Below are 10,882 nucleotides of genomic sequence, written 5' to 3'. Positions count from 1 at the left end.
GTGAGCAGGCATTGTTCACATTTCTTAAGTCAACACTCTCTCCTTCTGTCCTTGCTCTTACTATTGGGCAGAATTCAGGTAGAGGAGTGTGGAAAGTCTTGGAAAAGCGCTTTGCTTCTATGTCTAGGTCTGGTGTAATGAGTCTCAGGAATGAATTGAACCCTGTAAAGAAAGGCACAGATTCAATTGATGTGTATTTTTAGAGAATTAAGCAGATCGGAGACAAATTGGCTGTTGTGTCAATCATACTTGATGATGAAGAACTTCTTCATGTTGCACTTGATGGTTTGCCATCAGAATATGCTTCTTTCAGTTCTGCTATAAGGACTAGGAGTGATGTTCTCTCAGTGGAAGAGCTTAACACACTTCTTAATGCAAAAGAGAGAGCAATCAAGAAGAGATATGGTTTTGTTGATGCTAATACTATGGCAATGGCTGCAAATTTTCAGTCTCAAGGGTTTAGTAGAGGCACAAGTAGAAATACTAATCAAAGAGGCCGTGGTGGTAGATTTTTCAATGGTGGTAATCATAATACTAGTCTTGTTACTTTCAATGGTGGGAATGTGTCTCAGTTTCATCAATCCAATCAGGCTAGACCTCTAGGATTTTAGAGGCAATCAAGTCAGAATGGAGGATTTCAGGAACAATCAAGTCAGAATCAAAGATCACAATGCCAGATTTGTGGAAAGAGTGGCCATACAGCTCTTGACTGCTACCATATGATGTATTTTTCTTTTCAAGGAAGACATGCTCCATCAAAACTGGTAGCAATGGTGGCTAATTCAACTCAGATTCATGGGGCTAATAGTTGGCTCACAGACACTAGTTGTTCTGATCATATGACACCAGATTTAACCAATCTTTCACTTCAACAACAACCTACCTCTGGTTTAGAGACTGTCACCGTAGGGAAGATCAAGAGCTCCCTGTTACTTACATTGATAGTGGTGAGTTATGTAATTCCTCTCATAATTTTAGGCTTGATGGTATACTTAGAGTTCCTGATCTTGCATCAAATTTACTCTTTGTTCATAAACTTTGCTTGCAAAACAATGCTTGTTGTTATTTTGATGCTTATAAATTCTCCATTCAGGATTTACCTTCGAGGAAGATCCTCTACGAAGGATTGAGTAAAGATGGTGTCTATCACTCTCTTCTTTCAATCCTACTACTTACACTACTTCTCAAGTTTCTAAATCATCTTAGATTTCTGGTCTGTCGACTAGTAATTCTACTCAAATTTTGCTTTGGCATCAAAGACTTGGACACTCAAGTGCAAAGCTTCTTCATCCTACTATTCATTTTGTAAATCCAGAGTTTACTTTTAATAATGTTGATGTCTGTTGTTCATCTTGTAAATTATGTATAAGTGCTAAGATGCACAAACTTCCTTTGAACAAACATGAAATACAATCAACTTCTATGTTTCAAATTGTGCATTCTGATGTTTGGGATCCAGCACCTATCTCTTCCTCATTTGGTTATAATTACTATGTTGTATTCATTGATGATTTTACACATTTTACATGGTTCTTTCTTCTTAAACAAAAGAGTGAGGTGTTTACTATGTTCAAGCACTTTAAGAATCTTGTTGAGAATCAATACTCCACCAAAATTAAAGTTCTAAGACCTGATTATGGTGGTGAATACATTAATTCTCAATTTTAAGATTTCTATTCTGAACATGATATACTTCATCAAACCTCTTACCCCCATACTCCTTCACAGAATGGTGTCTCTGAAAGAAAGCATAGGCACCTTGTAGAAACTAGTCTAACCTTGTTGTATCAGTCTCATCTACCTTTTAATTACTTGTCCTATGCCTTTTCCACAGCTTCTTTTCTCATAAATAGACTACCCTCTTTTGTTTTGGGTTTTATTTCTCCTTACGAAAAGATAAATTTTGTTTCTCCACCACTTTCAGCCCTTAAGACATTTGGGTGTATAACAAGCATAAGCTTCAACCTAGGTCAGTAGAGTGTGTGTTTCTTGGTTATCCTCCACTCTCAAAAGGATATTTGTGTTTGGATCCCACTACTAATACTGTGTATACCACCTGCTATGCTTTGTTTGATGAAAATGTTTTTCCTTTTGCCCATAAGTCTGGTCTCACTAATCCACATATTCCTTTTTCTAATTCTAGTATTGATTCTGCCTGGTTTCTTTCTACATCTCCATCCATTGATTCCACTTTTGCACCTTCTTCTTCTCCACAAAAGTCATTTGATGAGTTCATTCCTTTTACATCAGCTTTTTCCTCTTTTGATACTATTTCATGTCTGCGTAGTTCATCTTCTGCTCCTTCAATTCCTAGTGTTTCTATTTTTTATCCCCTTTCATCTTCTTCATCTGCTATACCTACTCCTAATGCTTCTGTTTCTCCTGATCCTTTACCCATTGTTAATCATCACCCTATGGTTACAAGATCAAAACTTGGTATTCATAAGCCTAAGGTTTTGAAGGTTGGTTCTAACTAAACTTACCAAGAACCTCCCTCTTATCATGCTGCTATTAAATACCCTCAGTGGGTTGCTGCTATGGACTCAAAATTTCAGTCTCTATTAAGACAAAATACATGGACCCTTGTTCCTCCACCTACAGACAAGAACATAGTTACTTGCAAATGGGTTTTTAAGTTGAAAAGGCACAGTGATGGGACTATAGCAAGGTATAAAGCTCAACTGGTGGCAAGGGGTTATCTCCAACAGTATGGCTTGGATTATGATGAAACCTTTAGTCCTATGGTGAAACCTACTACTATGAGATTGCTTCTTGCTTTGGCAGTTAAATATGGTTGGGATCTTAAACAATTGGATGTAAGCAATGCATTCCTTCATGGTTTGCTTAAAGAGGAAGTGTATATGGCTCAACCTCAAGGTTATGTGGATCCCTCCTGTCCCAATCATGTTTGTCTTTTGCATAAGGCCTTATATGGTTTGAAACAAGCTCCTCAGGCCTGATTTAAGAGGTTTAGTACTCACTTACTTCATGTTGGGTTTGTGGCTTCAAGTGCTGATGGTAATTTGTTTATTTATAATTATGATTCTCATCTGGTTTTCCTTCTACTTTATGTAGATGATATCATTGTTACTGGTAATCACCCCTCTTTTATTTCCTCTCTGATTCACTCCTTGAGCCAAGAATTTGATCTTAAAGATTTGGGCAGATTACATTACTTCTTAGGACTTCAAATAGATTACACTTCTAATGGTTTGTTTGTCCATCAGTCCAAATATACTTTGGATCTTCTTCACAAATTCTCCATGTCAGAATGCAAACCTTGCAAGACTCCCTGCTCTCCCAATGCTCATCTTGTGCCTTATGATAGTGCCCTGCTACTTGATCCTACCTTGTATAAAAGCTTGGTTGGTGCCCTGCAATACCTTACTTTTACAAGGCCGGATTTGTCATTTGCTGTTAACAGACTTGTCAGTTTATGGCTAATCCTACTTCTAATCATCTTCAAGCTGCTAAGAGGATTTTAAGATATCTTCAAGGGACTGTTCATCAAGGCTTGTCTTTTACACTAGGTCCTCTTGTTCTATCTGCTTATAGTGATGCAGATTGGGCTGGTGATCCTTTGGACAGGAAATCCATCTCTGGTATTGTGGTGTTTCTTGGTCATTCCCCTATTACATGGTCTGCTAAGAAGCAACCTACAGTGTCTTGTTTTTCAACTGAGGCTGAATATAGAGCTTTAGCTTCTGCTGCTACTGCTGAGCTTTGCTGAATCAGAATGCTTCTTAAGGACTTGGGGGTTTTTCTTCGTGTTGCTCCTATTCTTTGGTGCGATAACGTGTCTGCTCTTGCCATTGCCTCAAATCTTGTGTTCCATGCTCGCACAAAACACATTGAGGTTGACTATCATTTTGTCAGGGAACGTGTTCTTAGACATGATCTTCAAGTTAAATTTGTTGCTTCACAGGATCAGTTGGCAGACGTCTTGACTAAGGGTCTTTCTTCACCTCAATTTCATCTGTTGTGTTCCAAACTCATGTGGTCTTCTCCCTTGAGTTTGAGGGGGGATGTAAGGCAGTTTGAAGAAGAAGATACTGATGAAGATGAAACACACCATATCATTTAAACTTCAAGTTCAATACGCAGCGTTTTGGAGCAGCCTTTAATGTATAAAGTTTAAATGCATCATTTTAATGTTCAGTTGGTTTAATTCTCTATTTTAGCATTTGTAATTGTTAGTTAATCTGTTATAATAGATTCCTGATTCTACGCTTAGCCTTTCTTTTTGTTGATTAGTATATAAACAAATCAGTGGCTCCACAATGTAATCAACCACTCATTTTCTATGAAAAGATCTTTTCTTTTAGATTTCCTTCTATATTTTTCTTTTCAGAAGTCATTGAGCCGACCTTTCCGAAGGTACGGGATGTCGAAAAAGAGTGTCCAATTTCTTTGTCATTCATGGTCAATAAGTTGCAATAGTTGTTTGTGGACATGCTAAAATTAGAAGTCTAGAACAGGGGTATCCCTTTCTTTAACAATGGAGCAAAGAGACTTTAGTGATAGTAGCTAAACCAGGAATAAACCTTTAGATATATGAGATCTTAGCAAGTAACTCTTTAGCTCTTTGATTTAAGTAGGTAACTTCATGGTTGCAATGGCTTGTGCCTTGGTAGGATCCTCATCAATACCACATTTGTAAACAAGAAAGCCCAATAGACTCCAAAGGGTTCATATGTAGCTTGTTCAAACGATATCTTTGAAAGACTTCCCTTAAAGTACCAAAGCAATCTTCCCTTATTTGGGATTTTACCAAAATTCCATCAACATAATCTTCAATTTTTTGGTTCATCATATCATGGAAGATTGTGGTCATTGCACTTTAATAGGTAGCTTTGGCATTCTTAAGCTCAAAAGGCATGACAATATAGTAGAAATTGCTAATGGGAGTATGTTGTCTTGGTTGCATTCCTTGCCGACATTATGATTTGGTTTTAACCCCTAAACCCTTTGAAGATTGAGAGCATGACATGGTCAATAGTTGATTCGATTAATATGCAATGGCGGAGCTAGAAATTTTTGCTAGGGGGGCCAAGTTAAACATAATAAAAATTCTAAGTAAAAAAGAAAAAAAACCCAAAAAACTTTTATGATTAAAAAAATACTTGATTTAATGAATTAATTTTCACTCAAAAAGTTGTATTCAACATTCTTTTATGGTAATAAAATAATTTTTAATTAATTCTAAATGAAATTTTTTAGCAACTTTTATATATATATATATATATATATATATTCACAATTAAACAATCATATAAATCTCATTTTTCATATTATCGAAATCCATATCACATTTTAAGGAAACAATATTTATTTGTTTAGGTTCACATCTTCATACTAGCAATGCATCTTAGTGTCGGAAAGGAGGGTGAGAAAATGTGAGGAGAGAGAGTGCCCTGAGAGAGATTTCTGCAAAAAGAAGAGGTTGGAGCGGTGGTACTTGACGGCGGAGTGAGGCTGGTGGAGAGGGAATGAGGTGGATGTGGAAGGGCCAGGTTGGGCAAAGAGAGAGAGAGAGAGAGAGAGAGAGAGAGAGAGAGAGAGAGAGAGAGAGAGAGAGAGAGAGAGAGAGCAAAAAGAAAACACTAACACCGTTAGTCTTATCTCATTTGAGTTAACTAGTCATATGCATTGCACATGAATTTCAAACACTTGTCACTCTCACTAGCTGCCACCTAATCTTGTATGCAGCAATTCCTGCAACCATGTATTCAGCAAATCCTTGCTTTTTGATACTATTTATATTGATTTGTTGGTACATGAAAAGGTGTAGGAGTTTAAAAAATAATGGAGATGTATTGTATTACAAAAAACTCCAATCTTTAATTCTAGAAACTCCTACACCTTTTCATGTATTGTATTACAAAAAACTCCAACCATAATAAGTATAATTTTTATGAAAATAAATAGGGTGATAATGCTCATTTATTTTGAGTAATTTCTATGAGCCTATATATAGACCCATGTGCACCATTCCTCAAATATTGATAACAATATGTACACATGTCTATAGGTATGACAATATTTATGTCAGAAATGATTTACAATTATACATATTTTGAGAATGGTTGGACAAAGAATGGTGTTTTTGTGGTGGAGCTTTTCTATGAAATAGTGCAAATTCATAGAGCTTACAGCGTATGTAGTTGGGCTGTTGTATTCTAAAGGCATAGTGAACACATGGCACTGGTTGAAATGTATCTTTGATATTCTCTCGTGGCGGCACGAAATTTCTTAAAAAGAGCGAGTGTCGTGCTTTAGCCGAACCATATACCACAATAATATCTATATTTTATTATTCTTACATGTCATATGTTATTATTCATATGAATACATTGAGATAAAAAGTGAAATTTCATTTCATCTGTTATAAGCTTGTTACATGATTGTGAAATATCAAATTATTTTATTATTTTTAAATTACGGATCGGATGCAACAAATAGTAAATACACTACTTACACTCATGCATGTTCACAGAACCTAATAACACACATACAGATATACCAGTGGTACTGCTAGGCGACGGACGACAGACTGATCGATGTCAAGGCCACTGGTGGATGGCAGCTCGATGGAGAAGGTGCATAGTACATATGGTAACTTAGACAAATTATTATTTTTAAAATATTTAAATATATTGATTTGTAATGATTTGGAATTTGTCAAAAAGGAGATCATGAATTTGGGTTTTTTCCTTTAGGATTTGGAGAGCCACGGGCTAATGAATGGGCCATTTTATAGATTTTATTTTAGGTCTATTATGTTCTTTTTTTTTTTTTTTTTGGCGTTTTTTGGTTCCATTTAAATGTTTTGGGTTTGGAAAATGCTAGATTTACAAATTATTTTACAATATTTTTTACAAACTACTAATTTGATGAATAGTTATTGATAAGTAGAAATGTAAAGTTAGTGGTAAATTCATATGAAAATCGATAAGAATTGACCACATAAATAATTTGAAAAAATCTTGTAAAATAATTTATAACTGTAACATTACTTGTGGGTTTTTTTTGGACTACTTCAAAGATTTGAGGAGCAAGGACCAAATTCTGAGATTTAGTGGGGCCAATAAGTAATTTGTGTGTTTATATTATCTGCTCTAAGCGAAAATTGGAAAAGCTAGGGGTCCTATATGGCAAAGGCATTCTGGGGCATGTAGTGCCTGTTTTCTTCTAACTTCTGCATTCTGCAGACATTTGTTGCTGGCAAGCAGTTTCATTTCTTTCTTTTTTCCTCAAAATACTGTACAAGGGTATTCCTTTTCAAAAAGTAGCACACAAAGTGATTAGACTTATAAATAAAAATACACTTTAAAAATTATCATTACTTGCATTAGACTGTTTGTAGCTTTCATGGATCCAAGGTAAGGAACAAAAGGTGGTGGGCTAGATGACAAAAGCTGTATTATAAAGCTCACTTCTCCACATTTATATCTCTTCTCTATTCCTTTGTTAGAAGATTTTAAATAACAAACAAAACCCACAATCTCCTCAGCATATATTCTCTCACCAAAATGGCACTGAGCAACAATGTCATCGGAGCCATCAACTTTGTTGCTATGCTCCTTTCAATCCCAATCATTGGAGCTGGAATCTGGCTAGCAAATGAACCAGACAATTCTTGTGTGAAACTTTTACAATGGCCTGTCATTATTCTTGGGGTATTGATCTTGGTTGTAGCACTAGCAGGCTTTGTTGGAGGGTTTTGGAGAATCCCTTGGCTCCTCATTTTCTACCTCGTTGCTATGCTTATTCTCATAATATTGCTTGCGTGTTTGGTGGTTTTCATCTACATGGTCACCATCAGGGGCTCTGGCCACCTTGAACCGAGTCGAAGTTACTTGGAATATCATCTTGATGACTTCTCTGGATTTCTTCGTCGAAGAGTTAGAAGTCCATTAAAGTGGGATCGCATAAGGAACTGTCTCAGCTCAACAGACATGTGTGCTGAATTGAACCAGAGATATCGCATGGCTCAGGATTTCTTTAATGCACATATTACCCCCTTACAGGTAAATTAACTAAGTTCTTCTTTAATACTAATTTCTAAAAGTGGGATTTGTTTTCCTTGTGGAAATGTATAAAACCCTTTAACCTTTGTTAAACAATGGTTCATTTGGTTTACAATTTTTTCTACTAATGTGTTTGAAAATGAGTTAATCCCACGTTGGAAAATGAGTATAAATTAAAGAAGTTTAAAGTTTGTGCTGTATATCCAAGAGTTAGACTCTTTTGGATATACATTAGCGTAAGTTTTTTTAAAAAAATTTCTCCCATCTTCTCGTGTGTATGTGTTAATTAAAAAAAATACTTAGTATTCTCAAAAGAAAAAACAGTGGGTTAATCTCACATTGGAAAATGAGTGTGAGTTAAAGAGATTTAAAGACGTGCTGTATATCCAAGAGTTAGGTTCTTTTGGATATACATCATTGTAAGTTTTTTTTTTAAACTTCTCTCCTCTCCCCATGTGTGTGTGTTAAAAAAATTACTTAGTATTTTTAAAAGAAAAAAAACAATGTATCCAAGAGTTAGATTCTTTTAGATATATACCACTATAAGTTTTTTTTTTTTTTTTTTTTTTTTTTTTAAATCGTGTTAAAAAAATACTTAGTATTCTAAAAAAAGAAAATGTGTTTGAACTTTTATTATTATTGTTATTATTTGTTTGCGAAGAATAAGTATAGAATGAGAAATTAGTACAACTTTCTTTAACCCAAAAAAAAAAACTACCACTTTCTATTTATTTTTCCTTTACACTTTTTTTTCTTTTTTTTTTTTTGCTTAAGTAGTGTTTTTTTCTTAAAGTTTTCAACCAAACATAACTTTGTCATCTGATAATATTATTCTTAGAGTAACATCCATTTGAAACTAGGGTTTCTGAGTACAGAATATTACTTAACCACTTGACAAAGTTAATCAGTTATGATTCTTGAGCCACATGTTTTAACCTTCTTTTTTTTCCAAATACTCATCATCTTTTTAAAAACCGTGTTAAAAAAAAATACTTAGAACACGTTTGGTAGACTGTAATAGACACTGTAATGTAATAGATATTCCTATCGCATAACTATTCGGTTATTTAGTTATATTTTTATTATAATGAATAGTTATTTTTTGTGAATAGCTATTCTTCAAAATGAGGAATAACTATTCCTTATTAAAAGTACTGAATATCTATTCTTTTACCTTATGTAATAACTTTTAAAAAAAAATTCCTAAAAAGCCATTAGTTGCCACATCTTCAAAAGGAAATAAAATAAATTTTCCTTATTGTTAATTATTAGCTCTATTTTGAACATCCTAAAATAAGTGTATTTTAAGAAATTTGAATTAAAAATTATTTAATTACACCCTCTTTTTATACTCTACTAAATTGTGGATGCATATTCAGGATTATATTCTTAAATGGTCATCAAACTAATGAATAGTAATACTTATTACATTCCAACTTAATATATACATTGTAATACTCATTCTTATTCCTATGTAATAATCATTATAGTGTATCAAACGTGGTCTTAATATTTAAAAAAAAATGTGTTTGAACTTTTATTATTATTGTTATTATTTGTTTGCGAAGAATAAGTATAGAGTGGGAAATTAGTACCACTTTCTTTAACCCAAAAAAAAAAAAAAAAAAGTACCACTTTCTATTTATTTTTCATTTACATTTTTTTCTTTTTTTTTTTGCTTAAGTAGTGTTTTTTTCTTAAAGTTTTCAACCAAACACAACTTTGTCATCTGATAATATTATTCTTAGAGTAACATCCATCTGAAACTAGGGTTTCTGAGTACAGAATATTACTTAACTACTTGACAAAGTTAACAGTTATGATTCTTGAGCCACATGTTTTAACCATCTTTTTTCCAAATATTCATCATCTTTATACTTTATTCTTTTCTTTTGCTTTTTCTTCTTTACAGTCAGGATGCTGTAAGCCACCGACTCAATGTGGGTATACATTTGTGAATCCAACGTACTGGATAAGTCCCATTAACAATGCAGCCGATATGGATTGCTTGAATTGGAGCAACGAGCAGACCCAACTTTGCTACGGTTGTGATTCATGCAAAGCCGGATTATTGGCTAATCTAAAAAAAGAATGGAGAAGAGCGGATATTATATTGCTCATTACTCTTGTGGCTTTGATCTGTGTATATTTGACAGGGTGTTGTGCATTTAGGAATGCCAAAACTGAGGACCTTTTTCGTAAATACAAGCAAGGTTATGTGTGAGAGAGACAAATGCACAAGGCAGTATCAAAATTAGACTGGTAGTAGCTAGTGGTGTATTTCTTATTGGGTGAATCGCATTTTGGATATTTTTATGACTTTGTATAAGAAGTAATACTTTCGATTTTCTTGTCATCTTTCAAGCAAGGTTATGCGTGAGAGAGACAAATACACAAGGCAGTATCAAAATTAGACTGGTAGCTAGTGGTGTATTTCTTATTGGGTGAATCGCATTTTGGATATTTTTATGACTTTGTATAAGAAGTAATGCTTTTGATTTTCTTGTCATCTTTCTCGTTTGGTTACGAATGCATTGGGTTTGATGATATGATTATAGTGTTGAAATTAAATCAAGCAAACTTGTCGTGAGCTGTGCGTGATTTGCGGAAGGCACCGAAAGCTGATTGCTTTCAAAGTTAGAAGTTACTGTTACCACATAGTGACTAGAAAGATATATTTCAGGACTTTTTCTTTTTTTCTTTTATTTATTTTTTTATCTTTGTTTTCCATTGGCCATTTCCAATCACAATGTCCCACAAATACGATACAGAACGAAAAAGCCATGTTATTATCTGAGAGTGACACAAAAGTAAACGAAATGGGTCATGGCAATTCTGGGCGCTACTCTCTA

The 10,882-nt window shown here is 34.2% G+C and overlaps 1 protein-coding gene across 1 annotated transcript; it reads left to right on the top strand.

The window, feature by feature from the left end:
* Positions 1–7,375: 7,375 nt before the first annotated feature.
* Positions 7,376–10,539, top strand: LOC126709774 (protein TORNADO 2). Its single transcript, XM_050410110.1, has 3 exons — positions 7,376–8,030; positions 9,943–10,243; positions 10,400–10,539. Exons 1-3 carry the CDS (start codon positions 7,533–7,535, stop codon positions 10,408–10,410), a joined length of 810 nt encoding a protein of 269 aa, XP_050266067.1. The 5' UTR covers positions 7,376–7,532; the 3' UTR covers positions 10,411–10,539.
* The last annotated feature ends 343 nt before the right edge of the window (positions 10,540–10,882 follow it).

This window comes from Quercus robur, chromosome 12 (assembly GCF_932294415.1).
Source record: "Quercus robur chromosome 12, dhQueRobu3.1, whole genome shotgun sequence".
Lineage (NCBI taxonomy): Eukaryota > Viridiplantae > Streptophyta > Magnoliopsida > Fagales > Fagaceae > Quercus > Quercus robur.
This window is presented reverse-complemented; position numbering and strand designations above follow the sequence as displayed.

Coding starts and splice junctions, on each gene's coding strand:
- LOC126709774 (XM_050410110.1), top strand. CDS start 7,533: ATGGCACTGAGCAACAATGTCATCGGAGCCATCAACTTTGTTGCTATG. Junction 8,031..9,942: donor CACATATTACCCCCTTACAG/GTAAATTAACTA, acceptor TCTTCTTTACAG/TCAGGATGCTGTAAGCCACC.